The sequence below is a fragment of the Artibeus jamaicensis genome, unplaced genomic scaffold (genome assembly GCF_021234435.1).
Source record: "Artibeus jamaicensis isolate MK-2021 breed Jamaican fruit bat unplaced genomic scaffold, CSHL_Jam_final contig_3152, whole genome shotgun sequence".
NCBI classification, from domain to species: Eukaryota; Metazoa; Chordata; class Mammalia; order Chiroptera; family Phyllostomidae; genus Artibeus; species Artibeus jamaicensis.
In genome coordinates, this window is record NW_026521729.1 from 1,942,987 (window position 1) to 1,961,008 (window position 18,022).

General features: G+C 51.4%; 1 protein-coding gene across 2 annotated transcripts; it reads right to left on the minus strand.

Annotated features, from left to right (window-relative positions):
* Positions 1 to 7,115: 7,115 nt before the first annotated feature.
* HERPUD1 (homocysteine inducible ER protein with ubiquitin like domain 1) lies at positions 7,116 to 16,002 on the minus strand. Of its 2 annotated transcripts, none has more exons than XM_037141517.2 (8): positions 15,737 to 16,002; positions 12,872 to 12,949; positions 12,703 to 12,774; positions 11,928 to 12,058; positions 9,959 to 10,081; positions 9,083 to 9,430; positions 8,631 to 8,736; positions 7,116 to 7,870 (listed from the first exon to the last, which is right to left on the minus strand). In XM_037141517.2, exons 1-8 carry the CDS (start codon positions 15,875 to 15,877, stop codon positions 7,706 to 7,708), a joined length of 1,164 nt encoding a protein of 387 aa, XP_036997412.2. In that variant the 5' UTR covers positions 15,878 to 16,002; the 3' UTR covers positions 7,116 to 7,705. The 2 variants fall into 2 exon arrangements, with proteins under 2 accessions (XP_036997412.2, XP_036997410.2); XM_037141515.2 differs by having other exon boundaries at positions 12,703 to 12,777.
* Between the last annotated feature and the right edge of the window lie 2,020 nt (positions 16,003 to 18,022).

Consider the following 18,022-nt stretch of genomic DNA (forward strand, 5'->3'; position numbering starts at 1 on the left):
CTCCCTCTCTGGGGGTTGGGCCAAGTCTCAGGCTATGTCTCCCCAACGCCCAGGTTGTCCACACCCTTGGTTTGACTCACTTGTGCAGAACGTACTGGATTTGTCCAAAGGTCATCACGGCCCTTGAAATCTGGGGAGCTGGTTTGCTGGAAGGCTATCTGGATTACCTTCGTGGTGTCCTGGTTCACCAGGGCAGTGGGGAGGGGCTGCAGGCCTGGGGCCAGCCCCCCTACCCCAGCCTCCGCCATGGCTCAAGCTCTCTGGGCTGAGGGGTTAGAAATCTCACCTCACTAATTGAGATGTTTATGCTCCGGGAACACAGAGAGAGCCCTGACCCCTGACCCCTGACCCCTGACCTCAGTCAGGGTCCTACAGAGAAACAGAACCAATAGGAGATGTTATTTATTGTGTGTTGGTTGGTTTCAGCAGCTGGTCTACCTGACAGCAGAGGCTGACTAGGCAGGTCTGAGGTCGTAGGGCAGGTGGGTGGGCTGGGGGGTCTTGGGACTCCCCAAGACCGTGCTGCAGCCCACGGGCCTGCTGGCTTCTCCCTCAGGGAAAGCCTGCTGTTGCTCTGCAGACCTTTCTTCAGGCCAGGTGAAGTCTACTCGGATTATTGAGCACGAGCCCCTTTACTGAAAGTCCACTGATGGTGGATGAATCACACTTGCAAAGTCCCTTCCCTGCATCACCCCTGTCAGCATAACTGGGCCCAGCCACGTTGATGCATAAACCCCACCTCTGCAGGGCACCCTTTGTCCCCTTGGCTCCCTGCACAGGTTCCTACACCACCCTCCGTCTCCAGGTCCAGACAATCACGCAGTCATGCCCCCCGCTCCCATGAAGCAGCTATTGCTCCCGTGTGTGACCCCGAGCACACTGGCCCTTCTCTCAGGGGAGGACGGTGGCAGCGACTCTGCTCCCTGCTCCTGCAACTTAAATCCTCTGATGTGAAGTTAACCACCACTCCTTCCTCATAGGTTAAGTGCTAAGGAGAGAAGTCAGGAAGGAAAATAAAGACATCGGCTTTAATGTTTGTGTATATAACATACAGGTTTGGGTGCAGACACACGTAACCAACGAGGAAGAAATGTTCACGACCGTGACAGGCCTTGTTCCTGCAGCCGGTCATGTGGCTGTTGTGGGTTTTTATAACTATCTTCTTCCACTGCCCCTCCCGTGCCCTCAGCAAACGTCTCAGCTGGTCACGGCTCTCCACCTGGTGGGGTGACCCAAACCTTCATTCCTGGGAAGTCTGGGCCGAGTCACCTGTCTTAATGGGCTTGTTGTGGTTTGGCACTGACTTTAATCACAGGGTATGGTTGGACTAAGTGGCATCCTGGGGGTTCTCCTGTATTTCAAACATCCTCTTCCTCGTCTTCATTGTATGATGGCAGCCCGATCTCCTCCCGAGAACCACCCCAGCCAACAGAGGAATGCCCTTCTTTGCCTGTTGACAAGTTCAAAGTGGCCAGGTGGCAACCTCAGCCTCCAGTTCAGTGGAATCATGATTCTGTCTCTCGGTGGAATTGTTCCTGCCTCTCGTGGACCGAATTGTGTTTCTCACAATTTATGTCCATCACAGAACCTCAGAATGTGGCCTTATTTGGAAAGGAAATCTTTGCAGATGTCAATAAAATGCCCGGTGTCCTTATAAGGCCCTGTGAGGACACAGGGACACAGAAAGAGAGTGAAGGAGGCCATGGGAAGGTGTGGGGAGTCGTCGGAGCGATGCTGCTGGAAGCCAAGGAAGGCCCAGAATGGCTGGCAAACGCCTGCACCCGGTTAGACTGGTGACCATCCACTGTCGTTCTCCGAGGTCCATCCGTCTTCTGCGTGCGCCAGAAAGGAGCGTTGAGTGGAGATGTGGGCATCACCGCCCCTGCATCTTTCCAGTTCTTGTGGGTGGCATTAATCTCAGCAGACCCTCCAGAGATGCTTGTGATGGACTATTTTCCTACATAGAGGCAATTCCAGTGACTTCCACTGGCCTTTTGGCACCATAATGCCCCTCACTCCACAGGTTAGGAGACCAGTGTGGGGGTCCTGCTCATTGCTGAGTCTGTCTATTTCGATGATGGTTCTGGAACTGGGGACACGCCCACCTATGGGATGTGTTTGGGGACCATTGTGAGGGATGAACCTGAGCTAAAAGGCCATCGATCATGTGACCTCCTTAAGTTTCTGCTCCAACCGGTGGACCACAGTGATGTTCTGGGTCCCCAGAATTGATGTCAGTGTGCAGCCAGCGTTGGGTAACCCCCAGATTACTTCCTTCTCCCAAGGACACAGTGGCCTGGTAAAAAGGTATGGGCTCCTCAGGGGGAAGGCTGGGAGATAAACTACCAGACACATTTTTTTCTAGGGGAGCAGGTAGTTCCTCAAGGGGACCCAGTGCCCTTCATCCAAGGAGTTCTGAGTCTGTGAGCTGGCTCAGAACAGTCTGGGAGTTGATGGAGGAGGCATAATTCTCTGCTTTGGTGATTCAAGTGAGACTGCCATTCACTCGACCAAGGACTTGTCCGCTTATCCAGATCCAATAAGACTTGAGTGGACTGTCTGTTTCTTTCTTTCCAAGGGACAAATACCGTGAGCAGCCAGCCAACACCCAGTTCTCTGCCAGTCAGACCATTCTGATTTCTGTTTTGGTGCTGCTGTCCGTTGTGGTGACCACGGCCACCATGTCTTTGGTGATTAAGTGCCACTTGGTCCCCGCCGCTCTGGGACCTGTTCTCCCATTGCATTTAGGGACACGGTCAAGTGGCACAATTTCCCACCATGCTTTCTGGCCTCCAGAGAGGAGTGACCCAGAGCTCTGCAATGGTGCCAGGCCCCCTCCCTTATTTATTCCTCACGGTCGTGGGGGAGCTGTGACCTCTCGACCCTCCCAGGATGGGCGGGTGATCTTGGGTTACTCATCCCCTCTAACCTCCCTGATACCCGAGCCTTTGACAGTCTCCCTGTGCTGTGTTCCAAGGCCGTTCTGGCAGGTCAGTGTCATTCACTGTAGACCAGCTTTTGGCCCATGTCTCAGCCAATTGCCAACCAAACCCTCACTCCTCGTGCTGAATCCATATTCCACAGCCTCTGTCTACGGGCCTGTGGTAGCACGTTCTGATCCAGCTCTCTGTCCCGTCCATCATGATTCCGCACCCTCACCATCCATTTGCACCCTCCTCCCCAGATACGTGTTTGCATCAGCTGGAGAAGCCACGCCCTTCTTTTGGTGTACGGCGCACCTCCTCGCACGTCACTCCTGGAGGCCTGCTGGGGCTTGAGCCGGGTTACAGGACTAGGAGGCGGACGAGTGGGGACGGAGCCAGTCCTGAGTAGAGTCGGCCGGTGTCCTTCAAGGTAAGTACCTCAGGGGGGCGCCCACAGGCCTTCAGACGAAGGGTTCACTTCCTGAGGAGCAGGTGCAAAGGCTGCTTCTGCGCACCTGGGAGCTCTCCCTCGTCAGCCTGCAGGTGCGTGGCTTCTCATCTCCCTTTTGGCTGTGCAGAGGATATTCACCTCCATCGTTATTATGTACAATGTCACTTCTAACTTGGAGTGCCCAGTGAGGTCCTTGTTCCCCCAGCCCCTTCACGGCAGACCTGGCCACACACCCCCTTTAGGCACATCGCCCTACTGAAGACCCCCGAGGTCCTCCAGTGAAGAAACCTATGAACCTGGCTGAACCCAAACTTGTATGACCATGAACTCATTTGGGGGAGCGTTTCTCCTATAGAAGTAAGACTTTAAAAAGAATCTTGGAGAATGCAGACTTTAATAAGCAGCTATGGCCTGAGCTGAAATTTGTTTGTTGTTGTTGTTCATTCTTAGCTATTTAATTGTTGCTTAATAATGAAGATCCAGCCCTGACTGTGTGGCTCAATGGATTGGGCCCCACAAACCGAAAGGTCACCAGTTTCATTGCCACTCAGGACATATGCCTGGGTTGAGGGTCAGGTGCCTGGTTGGGTGTGTGAGAGGAACAGCTGATCAATCAATGTTTCTCTCTCTTTCTCCCTCCCTTCCTCTCTCTCTAAAATAAGTAAAATCTTGCCCTGGCTGGTGTAGCTCAGTGGATTGAGCGCGGGCCTGCAAACCACACGATCGTGGTTCAGTTCCCAGTCAGGGCACATGCCTGGGTTGCAGGACAGTTCCCAGCAGGGGACGCAGGAGAGGCAACCATACATCGATATTTCTCTCCTTCTCTCCTTCCCTTCCCCTCTAAAGATAAATAAAAATCTTTAAAAAACAATAAAATAATAAAATAAGTAAAATCTTTAAAAAAATTAATGAAGATCCAAACCAATATTTTCCTAAGTGTTAATAGAACGCAGTACATTACTGCATCAGTAACTGTTGTGGAAGCTTCGACATTTCTGCCACGGTCCCTACCCCCCCACCCGTGCCCCCCCCACACCATCAGCATCTTAGGTATTAACCGTTTGCTGTCCAGAGGGCCCCCCTCTGTCCTAGTGGGGCTCAGGCCAATCTTGTCAGCTGTCCTCAGGAGCACCTTCCTGGACCTATTTTGGGCCCATGGAATCTGGAATTTAATCCTCACGCCCTGACATCCTGGGGAGAGAGGCCTCACTCCAGTAGCAATGAGACAGGTGCCGGCAGCCGCCTGGGGTGGCGGGCCCCTCACCAAATGGTGGTGCCCTCCTCTGAAACGAATTAGCCTTTTCCACCCGAGACGGTGAAAGGGCCTAGGCATGGCTGAGATTCGGAGATGTGTTTTTGTGAAGGGAAGGGAAGTGATTTTGTCCTAGTCGTTTGAGTGGGCGAGAGAACGAGAGTGTGTTCTAAATGGGTCACAGAAAGTTGTGGAAAGCCAATGAAAACGGGAAGTTTTACCTGAGGTCAGGCTGAGTGAGGCTGAAGGAAATTTTAAAAGGGAAGCCCAATATCAAAAGCCAGCCGATGCAAACGTGTGGTGTCTCCCGCTGTTAGAGGACTGTTGGCCTGCTACGGACCCTATGAAAAGGTTTTCTGCCCAGAAAGCAAAGATTCTGCGTTTTATCAAACAAATTTTCTGTTTTATATTGTCTTCATCATGTCCTTAACTGCTTAACAATCTCAACGGTAAGAACTGAGTCATGAGAACATTTATGCAAACTTCTGTATTTGTGTATGAAGTCTCTTGCTGCTTTGGTTAAATGATTAAGTATTGCTTCATATTGACTTACGATCTTCTTAGTCAAATGTCCAAACCTTCTGACATATTTGGACAAACTTCTTAAAATTTAGATTATAAATAGAGTCTTAACCTGGAAATAACCTGGAGGTATTTCAGAAGATGGGACATCTCAGGAGATTTGTCTTCTGCCCTCACTAAAGAGAGGTACCAAAATAATTAGGTATACTTAATATGCTAGAATTACACAAGAAGCTTTGTAAAATAATAAAAGATTTTATTTACTATTAGAGAGGGGAAGGGAGGGAGAGAAACATCAATGTGTGGTTGTCTCTTGCACCCCCTCACTGGGGACCTCACTCGCAACCCAGGCATGTGCCCTGATTGGGAATTGAAATGGAGACCCTTTGGTTTGCAGGCCTGGGCTGAATCCACTGAGCCACACCAGCCAGGGCTGTCTTGTACTGATGTGCCAAGTATTCCAGAAATCTATGTGGAATTCCTGAAAATCTGAGATGCCCAGAGGCCCTTCTGAAATACCTCAAGGTTAAGACAACTAGACACTCCAGCCACCTGCCATCAGAACTCAGGAACTGAGGTTACAGTCCACCCCAGTGATTAACCTTCAATTTCCTTGTGTTGCCATAGAGATGCTTCCTAGGAACCACCTGATGGCTGCTCCGCAGGCTTCAGTGTGGGAGCCCATCAGCATCACGGCCTCCAGGAATGAGGCCCCGCTCTCACCAGACCAAACCCTTCTCAAGACTGAGCCTGGTTTAACAAAGAACAGGACAGTCTACCCCCCAAATTCTGGAACGCAAAACTTCCGGGCAAGTTTCCCGGGAGAGCCCCACGGGGGTTCGGTGCTGGCCGCCCCGAGACGTGCCTGTGTAGTCTGCTGGCCGTTCCGAGCCAAAGGCGACTCCAGCTGCAGCTCAAGAGATACTTCCACCCGCCCCACCTTAGATACCGAGAGGAACTTGAGTTGGGGCCCTTGCCCATAATAAGAGGTTATCAGAAAGAACTTTTGACCTTTCTCTAGGGGGCCAAACTTCCATTTATAACACCAAAACTCATCTGTTCTTATCATCCTGCAGTGGCCCTTTGAAGCCCCCATCCCCCCAGGGTGTATGATGACCCCATCTCTAGCTCAGGATGTTTCGTGTGCCTCAGTCCCCGTCTTTGAGCCTCTCCTGCATGTGGGAATGTGAGGTCTCTGTGACCTTTTGGTTTGCAGGCCAGCGCTCAGTCCACTGAGCCATACCAGCCAGGGTAAAGCCAGGGCTATTCAAATCAGGAAATGGGCACAAACATAAGTATTGGGTTAGCCAGAGAGTTCGTTTGGTTTTTCCTGTACAATGGCTCTAGTAGCACTTAGTTGTCTTTCTCTTCACTCAAAACAACTTTGTTAGATTGTATTGTGACAGCTGTCATATCAGTGTGCATTTAAAAACACTTATGAAAGTTGGTGAATTTTTGTGCAACCATTTTAATATTAAGGATGAAGAAAATATGCAACATTTTCAGCCTCATATGCTGAAAATGAACTGAAGTGCAAACAAAGATTTGTGCGGTGTGGGGAGAAGGTGCTGTGACTGATCAAACGTCAAAAGTCATTTGCAGAGTTTCTTGGTACTATCGATATTTTGGCAAATAACTTTGCTGTGGGGCTGTCTTATGCATTAGATGTTTAGCAGCACCCTGGCCTCTACCCACTAGAAGCCAATAGCAGGAGATAGCCGACATTCTCAAAATATCCAAATCAGTAAGGTAATTGCTGAAAATAAAAAGCATGTGTTTTGTTTTACAGAAAAGAACTAAATGGACTGTTTGGCCAACCCAATATATTCCTAGTAAATTAAACCATTCACGGCCTTACCTGGTCGCACTTCGTTAGCACCAACATCCTGTTATAAAAAGCAGCATCTTGGCTGTGGGCACCGAGTGACAACAGGCCCGGAATAAACGCTGAGAGTCTCCGCCAGGATCATTCATAGTAAAACTTTATTGAACAAAAACCCCAGCAGAGGCGTCCACCTCTGCCAAGTCCCCCTTGGTTTAAAGTAAAGCAGTGCATTTTAAAAAGCAGTTATACAGAAGTCTTTCCTAGAAAAGTCCTGCTAAAACATGTCTAGCAATTTCATTGATTATATAAAGTAGTACACTTAGTGTAATTTGAACATTCCAACAGGAATCGAATCGTCCCAGCAGAGCCGCGTCTGCCTCTACGACGTCTACGCACAGACGCACACGCAGACACGCACGTGCGGACAGGCCCTCAGGCACACGCATGCGACACGAACGCCCCCTATGTACAACGCCTACGAAACTACGCACAGTATGTATGAAAGCTCTTCAAAATAAAGACATGAGAAGCCGCGGCACGGTTTTGTTCAGCAATTTGTATCATGGCTTCACGTCTCTCCTGCTTTTGCTCAGCACAAAAGCACAGCGTCCTCCTGTTGACTGTTTTCCCGATCCCACGCCCCTGCCACGTCCAGGTGAGGAAGTCTGGCTGGAGTCCAGCGACCCCGCCCCTGTGTGTCCAAGCCTCCGGTAGCCTGAGAGCAAACAGCATCAGTTTGCTATGGCCGGTGGGCCTTCCGGAAGGAGAGAGGCAAAGAAAGTCTTGAAGACGAGCCATGCTGTGCTCATAAACGACGGGCTGGTCTGCTGGCCACCCGGTACGTCCCTGTCTGGCAGGAGGTGGTTGGGGTCTTCACGTTCAGGATCGGGCCCTTCCTACAGTGAGAAAACAGGCCCGTGATGAACACCAAAGACACGGGGCGATGGCAGAGGAAATGCTGCGTCCCTCTCGCCACCGGCAAAGCAGCCAGGCCAGCAGGACCCCAGGGAACAGTCTGCTGGCTGGCATTTTCTGGGCTCTCCGCAGCGCAGCCGCACTGGCGACATGCTCGGAGCTCTGTTCCCAGCAGCAAGTATCAGAACAAATCAAATGACCAGACCTCCTGCTATTAAATAAGTCGTTAGGTTAACCTCTTCAGTAAATATGGACATTAATTCACATTGCCGGAAGTAGAAGAAACTAAAAACGGAAACCCAGCGTTCTAAAACAGACACTAGGGTGCCAAATTTATATTATAAAAGAATATCTTTTAGGGTTGTGCATTAAAGTGCCTAATAAAAATTCTGTTTCTCTGGGTTGTTATTTTTCAGAAAACCAACTCCGAGGACATGACTGTGCTCTCAATCCTTCATTGGGGTTAACTACCCACCAGCACTCTCTGCGGTGTAACCAACACCTCGGTACAGACCACAGAAACTCCAGATTGGGAGCTTAAAAAGTTTATTTAAATATTCCCAAATGCAAACCACCATATGACAAAACACTTGATAGATGCTATGACCTACTTATTGTTTTAGAAACAGCTACTGTTCTAAGAATAAACGGGAAAACGCCTTGAGACAGACAGCCTCAACCTGGTACTGACAGGGGAAGACCTTGAGGCCCGACACCTCACGCCCCACCACAGCTTCCTACCTGTAAGTTATTGTTGGGGTCCTGGCGGGCAGCTTCCTGAAGGGGCCCCTCATTTGGGAAGTTCTGGGCCAGCCTCTGTCTAAACGGAAACCAGCCGACATGATGCCTACAGGGGAAGCACACAAAGTCCATCTCAGCTAACTCCACAGTGAGATTTACACACGAGTTTAAGGCCTCTCATCAGATAAGGTCCCCCGCCCTCCCCCCTCACCAGAAGCACCCCAGGCAGAAGCTCACTGCAAGGCCCACGGCGGAGACATTCTGTCTACCATCCCCTAGACTCTCCCGCTGGCCCACCAGGGGCTTAAAGGCGGGGCCTGTGATCATTCACCATTGTACACCCAGCAACCTAAACGGCCGGCACATAGCACGTGCTCAGTAAGTGCCAGAGTTACCCCCGGGAAGGGCGATTTGGACTCGGGGGAGAAAAGGAGAGCGAACCCTCTGCTTACAGGTACATAACCACAGTGGCTCCCATGACCATGAGGAATCTGCTCAGGGAGGAGTAGAAGTAGAGGATGCTGAGGAAGACGGAAAACGTGGCTGCTGAGTAGGTCCAGTCCAACCAGTCGCGGTTGATCTCATCATCTTCTTCCACGAGGGGGCCGCCCTGGGCATTCATCCGTAGGTTCTGATTGGCCCCAGGATTAACCACCACTGGAGCAGGATTCTGATTGGCTGGCTGGTTTTCTGCCGGAAACTGGTTGTGAATAGGGGCCGGAGCAGGTGCGGGGACCACGGGTATCTCTTGTGCACTTGGTGAGGGAACAAAAGTCCTCGATGCAGCAGTGGCCGCTAAACTGAAACAGAAATGGCAGAGGCAGACACCGTTGAGAGCAAAGTACAGTGAAGACTGTGGTTCTCACCTCCTTATTGACGCAGGGGTCCTTTACTGTGGAGAACTGTGAGCAGGTACATACACACTGAATCTTTTCTTTCCCATAGTGAAGAGCTTCTTCACTAGCAGTCACACCTAAACACGACTTTCCTGCTTTTAGAAGGAGCAACATGATAGATTTTGTCTGGAATGAAGCATCCAGGTCGCTATGAGAGCATGGTGTCGTAGCAAATTAAAATGTTCTCCAAACATTAAAGACACCCCATACTGAAAAGAATGTGACATATTCCACGTGAAGTCACCAGACCACGCGTTGGACAGTGGCACCGCTGCGTCAACACGCAGACCCACTGGCAGGCAGCACTTACACGCTACTCTGCCCACAGTACCGCAGAGCCGGGGAGCACCCCCTACACTACAGGTCACCGGTGGGGCCTCCCCCCAACCCGGAGCGCCCCCACCGCTCCCCGGCAGGCAGGGAAGCACTCACTACTGCATGTAGTACTGCCGGGCGTACACCTGCTGGAACCAGGAGAGCTGGAGCCACCCGTAGGTCGCGTAGCCCGAGAAACCGGGCCCCAGGCCTTGGAATGCCAGCTGGGCAGCTTCCGGCCTAGGAGAGATGGTTTTAAAGGACACTTTGAGTTGGTTTTAGTACAGGTGAGTGAGAACTGAGTTCTAACAGCTGTGTAACTCGAGCACGGAAAGGGCTGGCTGACTAGCCCTCCTACGTGGTCCCCAGGGAACACGAGGGTCCAGCACTGGGCGGTCACCATCACCGCGCCACCACTGCGACGTACAAACAAGCTGGACCTCCGCGGGCTAAGTGGACTCCCACCCCCTCTGATGACTTGCCGAGTCTCACTGCAGGTCTAAACCCACTGTTCATCCTTTACAAAGCAGCTCCCAAAGGCCCCCTCCTCCCAATATTCTGTACTTCTCCCTGGCCTCTAGACCTGACTCTGCATGGGGGGCAGTGACGTGTGCGTGTGGCCTCGCCTGAGCGTGCTCGCTGACCTCCTGTGCTCTGTACAGGCTGCTGGGCTGACCCCCAACAACCTGGAGGGGAGGGAGCTCTCCTCAGCTTTAGAGAGAAGAGCCCCCAAGTGCAGCTTGGGGAAGACAAGAGACTTATTTGCACAAGGTAGCACTGAGCTAGGAAGGAGCGGGGCTGGATTTGAGAGCTGTTTATTTGACACCAAACCCACTTTTCTATCACGCAACACAGCCTTAAACTGCCCAGGCCAGCACATGGGGGTCACTGGTGGTCTTGTGAGCTGCACACGGTGAGCTCTGCTTCACATAACAGAAACTAGGAGAACTGCAGAAGACCAGGAGGTGGCGAAGTGGTCATCTCTGCTGGGCAACTCATTTCTTCCTTAAAGTCACATCGCTGGCTGCTCAGCACATACTTGCTGAATGGAATCAAGTTTCACTCCAGTGGCTCCCGACAGTCAGATGTGGGCCTCCGTGCTCAAGTGGCACGGTCGGGATAAACAAGCTGTTTCACCTGTTTCTATCCTATTCAGTTTACATGCTGACCGTCTTCTAACCAAATTCCATTCCCGGAGTATTTCCCGTACCAGTAGGTCTTGGTGTGATGCAGTTTTTAATCACTTAAAAAACTACAGTGCATGGAATTGAGGGGAGAGTGAAATGCTTTTGTTGGCTGATGATGATGGCACTGCAGATACATAAGTGACCAAGAGGTTTCCACAATGGCCCTGGCTGGTGTGGCTCAGTGGATTGGGCGCCGGCCTGTGAACCAAAGGCTGCTGGTTTGATCCCTGGCCGGAGCACGCGCCTGGATTATGAGCCAGGTCCTAGGTTGGGGGTATGTGAACCAATATTTGGATGAACTAAAAAACTCCTCCTTCTGCACACACCTGGATTTATTAACAATCCCATATTAGAAAATGAGGGCAAAGGGGTTGGGGAGTCACAAAATTCCAACCCGTTGTGAATACATTATGTTTTCCCATAGGAGCAGTTATAGCAAGGTGTTCTGAGAGCTACGAGATCCTAGTGTTGGGCCTTCATCACTTCTGGCTTTTGCTTTTTGCTTTAAAGGAAAAAACACTAATCACTCTGCAGAAAATGGCCTTTTCCCCTGGTACCTTGGCAGAGCATTGCTTAAAAGAGTCCCCTCCCCGTTTGTCAGCCAGTGTTATGACAAGCCACCCAGCAAGGCAGCCGCACTAATCTCCCACCCCGAGGTCAGCGCGTGCCAAGCACAGCCAGGGAGGAGGGGAAATGCCTCAGCACAAGTCTCCACTTTCTGGTACGTTCCCAAGAGGCTGGGTAGCGAGAAGAGTTAACATAAAAGACCTTTAAAGTGAAACCCCTTGTATATTTTGAAGTTCCGCGACAACACCACATAAACTTAAGAGCTTGTTCTTAAATCGATGCAAATGGTGCGTGTTCATGTGTACAAACCGGTTCTGGACTGTGAGGCTCACCTGGAGATGTTCTCCCATCCGGAGGGAGGAAGGTGCCGAGGAGCCTCCCTCGGCCTTAACCCTTCACCGGAGGCGTCCCCAGGGTGCTGTCCCTGATGAGGACCAGCGGGCTGCTCTGCGGATTCAGCCACCTAAGTAAAGGGACCGTGAACGTGAGAACAAAGGGTCTGATGCAACTCACGGAAACCGAGCTAAGAGGGTGGTTTTGCTGTCAAGGGCTCACGTGCCCCGCCCGGACCTCTGAACGTGCTAAGACTAAACAGACACAATGTCACACAAAAAAATTCCGAAATTTGTTCAGCACGATTTCAATACGCATTTCAATATACATATTTCATTCATAGTTTTTTCTATAGTAACGACACTGTACTTTCATTAAAACTTTCCAATGGAGTTATCACTGCTGAGAAGCGTCTTAATAATTAATGCGCTGTGTATCTTATGGCTACCTTTCCTGAATCAAGAAATTAATTTGACCACCCTGATCTCCAAATGTAGCTCAACCAGCAAGCTTGTCACAGAGGACAGGGTGCCTGGAACTCCACCCGCCTACCCCAACAACGGTGGGATTACTGTCTACTGCTGTCAGTAGAGACAGTAAACCCTCACTTGTGTTGGTAACGGTTTCTAACCCTAACTCTTGCTGGGGAAGAAACAAAACACAGCGCCAAAAAGGCCATCGAACCTCCCCTGAGAGTTCCATCCCACTTCCTTCGTTCCCACCCGGAGAGCCCAAGGCACACGGGCCCTCGCGCTCACGACAAAGCGGACGCACCCCTGCGCTGGTCTCCGGTGTTTTCGAAGGACTCTTCACTTTGCACACCAGATGCAGGACGTGCCGGGCTTCCTGCTGAAGGCAACGCAGAGGTATGTTAGGACCTGAATGCAGCCTGGCGAGAACTTGAAAGGGTTCCAAAGTTGATCCGTACAAGTACAAGACGTACCTTTGGAAGCAGGTCCCTGAGGCACTGGTTATCCAACAGCAGCTTCCCAGAGTAAATTAACCTCTGGTCCTCTGGACGCTGCCCACGGAAAGAAAGGGAAGCAGAGTCGGCACTTCGTCCCAAACACAGAAGACTGTTTCATCCAATTAATTTAAATGTTTTCCCACCCAGCACCACAGGCAAACATTTCTTTGAAGGCCCATATACAAACTTTTATTTAGAAAGTGCTAAAGTTCATACCAGTCTCTAACACATAAATAGACTTAGGATGGCAAATGATCCCCACACCCCCAGACCTGCAGTGACCTACTGACTCTCAGGAAAACTGCCTCCTGCCACTAAAAACACAGATATGATGGGGGGCTCCTAGAGCCCCTAACAGATGTGATGGGGGCTCCTACAGCACCCAACTCTAAAACTTGGGTTTAGGTTCAGAGGAAACGCAAAGCACTCCCAGAGTCAGCCTCCCCCCAAACCACCTACCACTGTCCCAAAATAACATGAAGCAGTTCTAGACGGAGGCCCTGGAAGAGATATCCCACAACCGCCCTGTGAGACGTGGCGTTGCTGAAACGGGCCCGCCCAAGGCCACTACCTGCGCAAGTCCAGATTCCAGCCCCTCTTCCCCATTCCAGTGATTTTAAAGCCACAGGGACTCCATGTACTTTTATACAAATCTCCCTTTTGAAATTCTATTTCTAATTCCTCTTTTAAAATATTTTATTTACTTATTCTTAGAGAGAGAGGAAGGGAAGGAGAAAGAGAGGGAGAGAAACAGCAGTGTGTGATTGCCTCTCATGTGTTCCCTAATGGGGACCTGGCCTGCAACCCTGGCATGTGCCCTCACTGGGAATCGAACCAGCGACCCTTTGCTTCACAGGCCCATGCTCAAGCCACTGAGCGACACCAGCCAGGTCTAATTCCTTTTAAAAACTGTGCTTAAAGACAGTGGCCTCAACTATGGAAGTCAGGACACTGGAGATCCCCCACCGAGTGTGCTGGCCTGCTGTTGCCATGACAACCAATAATGCAAAACTTGGAATCCAGCTGCTCCTGCCAAGTAGCCCAAGATTATAAAGCAAGCAGTTTAAAACAAAACAATAACCACGCATTCACCAGCATAAACCCGATTTTTCCCAACTGCGCAACAAAAACAAACTGCAGAACTAAGTCCGATGCTGTGCTCACCACTGTTGCCAGTGGTCGATTTTATCAGCAAATGTTATCTCTGCACGTGACTTGGGGGGGGTGGGCCCTGCATCATAGGAAAACGTTCTATGGAGAAGGTTTGAAAACCACAGCTGTCTGCCATTTAAATTGTTTTCCCCATTAAAGGCCTAAATTGACACTCTTGCGTTTTCATCCAGGCTGAATTCGATAGAAAATTAAATGTTAAGCAAACTATCATAAAGTAAGGCTTCTCACATTAAAAAAAAAAACACACAAATGAGTACTCTCCTGCCATAATTTTTAAACCCAAATTTGCATATCCCATTATTGACAACCTGTGGGTCTTCACAGGAGTAATGCTCCTCCCCCAAGGAGAGCTCTCCTCCAGAACATGGCCTCTTTTCAAATGATGCAACCGGGGAGGACACAGGCTTCGCCAATTTGTGTGTACCTGACAGCCATTCGCACAGCAACACCTGCTGTTTGGGTAAAACTGCAGAGTTCCCAGGTGAATGCATATTAACAAGCAAATTTCAAAAGAACTCAGAAGGAAAACTCTTCCACACGTGCCACTGAACAAACATGAAACAAACACCCTGACCCCTGAGCCACCACACACGCTGAAATTTCTCAGATAAAACGGAACAAATTCACAGCCCTTTCCCGCCCTGATGCCCTCTCCCGTCTGGTGGAGAATTACACTCGTGGGCAGTGGAGAACACTGCTGACACTTACATAATGTGAGAGTGGAAAGTAAATACAGGAAGGTCCAACTCACAGCCTCGGTCACGTGGGAGGGAGGGCGGTGAGAAGGGTGATATTGACAGATGTGTCAACCAAAACAAAGCGAGGAAGTCTCTGGAGTTGAGGCACCAAAGCCTTAAACCCACAATCAAGGAGACTCCTTCCGCCTGGGTCCCTTCTAACTCCCTCTTTATCAGAAAGTGCGAGGGCTCCTCCCCCGGCCTCAGCAAGGGCTGGTCGAGTCAAGCGTGGCAGGGAGGGGCCGTGGCGGGAGGCGGACAGGGAGAGGAAGAGCCACGTCTGGCTCGGGGTGTGGGACCTTAAGTACACACTGCCTGGGAGAGCACCCTGTTTCTCTACCCAGTGGCCTTGGGGTTGGCACCTGCCCTCTCCTCTCCGCAGCGAGACGCTAGCTGCATTCAAAAAAGTCTTTTTTTTTTTTGCCGCATTTTTCTTAGTTCTATCCAGTAGAGGCAATCTTAATGTGGTACACTTAGCCAGCCGCCCTGTCGTTTGGGGGGAAACGGAGGCTTGAAGGGTGAACTGACTCGCCCAAGGTCAAACTGCTGTTTCAGTGTCTTGGCTAAGGCTGGCCACCAGATCTAGGGGGCGGGAAAGGGGGTCTGGGGAGGTGGGGCAAGAGGGTGACAGCCGTGGGGATTGAGGAAGAGGAGAGGAGGAAGATGGGGGAAGGCAGCCCATCAGGAAGGCGGGGCAATGGTGGCCTAGGACCAGGAAGTGACAGCCACAGGGCTAGGAGAGGGGATGTCTTCGGAGGTCGGGAGGGAAAGGGAGACCACAGCCCTGCGCGAGGTGACCGGGTGTGTACCTAAGACCGGGGGAAGGCGGACGAAGGGAGAGGCTACAGGGAAGGGGGAGGCGGACGTGGCTTCCCTAGGGGCACGCGAGGAGGCCGGGGTTAGGGAGCGCTGGCGTCCAGGCCCCTCTTACCGGGCGCTCGGGGTAGACGCGGCTCAGGTGGGCCTTGAGGTGGCCCACGCTCCAGCTGCGGTCGCCGCTCAGCTCCAAGTCGCGGTGGCGCTGGTTGGGGCTCTTCACCAGCAGCGTGACGGGTTCGGGCTCGACCTCCATGTCGGCTGTGCCGTGGGTTCCGCTGCACTCAGAGATGCCAGGCAGGCGGCGCCGCAGCCGCCCGCAAGCTCAACAACGACAGTTCTCGTCTCTGGGGCGCGCGCCCCCGCCCTGCGCTGCCTTTATAGTCAACCCGCGCCGGGTCCTTGCCGATGGACCCCTGTGTGGCTGCCGCCCGTTGGCTGAGGCAGAAGCCACTGCCCCGACGTGGCCCAATCGGAGGCCGGATCGGTGGGCGGAGGGGCGGGCCGAGCACGTGGGCGCGGCTGATGCAACCCGCGGTGGTTGCGTCACCCACCGTGGCGGCTGCAGCCCTAACTCGGGGTTCGGTGACCCTTCCTTGGTGCGCTGCAGTCCGCTGGACCCTAGGCAGTCCGACTGCCTAGGTCCAGGAGCTCAGGGCGCCTTAGGCTCGGCCGTGCCCGCCGACTCCCAGTCTGGCAGCCTCTGCAAATTGTTCCCTCACAAAGCAGCGCCCTGGCGTCAAGTCCTGCTTCCCCTTTCTGGTCCCCGAGAGGGACAGAGAGGGTCAAGCGGGACCTGCAGCCTGATCTTGCAAGGAGGCTGCCCCACCTCTACCCTGTTTGCGAGCCCACACAGAAGGCTGCGCCCAGGCCCACTGGGCAAGGAAGAAGCTGTGCACTTCTTCCTGGGACTGAGGGGATGGAGGCATCTGATCCAAAGGTGCCAGTTTATCTGTGGTCTTGGATTTGAACGTTACACCCTTGACGTCACCCTATGAATGGCAAACAGGCCACAGTCCAGCTAGCCCACGGAGACACTGGGAAAAGGCCCCATGTTCCAGGCTGCTCAGGGGCGCTTCCTTCAAACTGGGGCTGAGACAAGGAAGGCAGGATTCTCACAACTTAAACAAATGTGACCCCAAAGGCCTCTCTGAAGCAGGCCCTTCCTGTCTCCCTTCGGAAGGAAAAAAGGTCTTGAAAACCAGAACTGACAGTGCGCCAGCCCAATCCGTGTTCCAGTCCCGTTGGGACATCTGTTTTTTAGGGGTGTGTCAGGAGCTTGGCGGGGGCAGGATGGTAACCGGAGGAGTTTGCAAACAGGGTGGCTTTGTTACCAAACAGCATTTGGGGTCCCACAGCCCACCACTACCCTCTAGGCAAACTTCAGAGGCAAAGGTTTGCTGATAAAAGGAGTCTATGCAAAATTGCAGCAATATGGAAGCAGCCCAAGGGTCCATCAATAGATGAGTGAATAAAACAATTATGGGACAATGACATACTGGAATTGTACTCGGCCGTGAAAAAGAAGACAATTTTACCTTTTGTGACAGTACGGATAGACCTGGAGAACATTATGCTAAGTGAAAGAAGCCAGTCAGAGAAAGACAAGACCCATATGGTTTCACTTATATGTGGAATCTAATGAACCAAACTAACAAGCAAAACAGACTCATAGATGGAGAACAGATGACAGCTGGTGTGGGTGGGGGTGGTTAAGGGGAGGAGGGATTGAGCAAAAAGGAAAAAGGACTCATGGACATGGACAGCAGTAGGGTGATTGTGAGGTGAAGGGGGATATAAGGTGACTAAATGGTTGGAAAAACAATAAAGTAAATAAAAATATTTTCTAAAATCTTCCCAAGTTTAGAATAATAGCTTTCCGCTGCATTAGTCACTTAAGCCCATCAATTAAGGCTAAACTACCTCTTTTTTTGGTAAGATTTTATCTATTTCTCTTTAGAGGGGAAGGGAAGGAGAGAGGGAGAGAAATATCAATGTGTGGTTGCCTTTCCTGGGTCCTCTGCTAGGAACTGGCCTGCGATCTAGGCACGGGCCCTGACTGGGAATTGAACTGAAATTCTTTGGTTCGCAGGCCCACGCTCAATCCACTGAGCTACACCAGCCAGGGTAAGGCTAAACTAGCTTTTCAGTTATAGCTTTAATCACTTAAGCCTATCAATTAAGGCTAAACTCTAACACCTGAGTTTTATTGCACCCCTGTTAGTTTTAATTATCTTATTTCTATAGGCTTAGTTTACAAACTAAAACAACATTAAGACACAAAAGCTGCACAGTTTCGGAGGAACGAGAAACTTCTGCCTCGGGGCCCATCCCCTCTGGAACACCCAAAGAATAACTCTGCTGCCCTCGGCCAGGCCTAACCCTGGGCTGCCCCTGACAT

Excerpts from the sequence above, each read along its gene's own strand:
- HERPUD1 (XM_037141515.2), bottom strand. The coding sequence starts at position 15,877 with ATGGAGGTCGAGCCCGAACCCGTCACGCTGCTGGTGAAGAGCCCCAAC. Across the intron at positions 12,778-12,871 it reads TCAGGGACCTGCTTCCAAAG|CAGGAAGCCCGGCACGTCCT; the intron begins GTACGTCTTGTA and ends CGTTGCCTTCAG. Across the intron at positions 10,082-11,927 it reads GGATGGGAGAACATCTCCAG|GCCGGAAGCTGCCCAGCTGG; the intron begins GTGAGCCTCACA and ends CATCTCTCCTAG.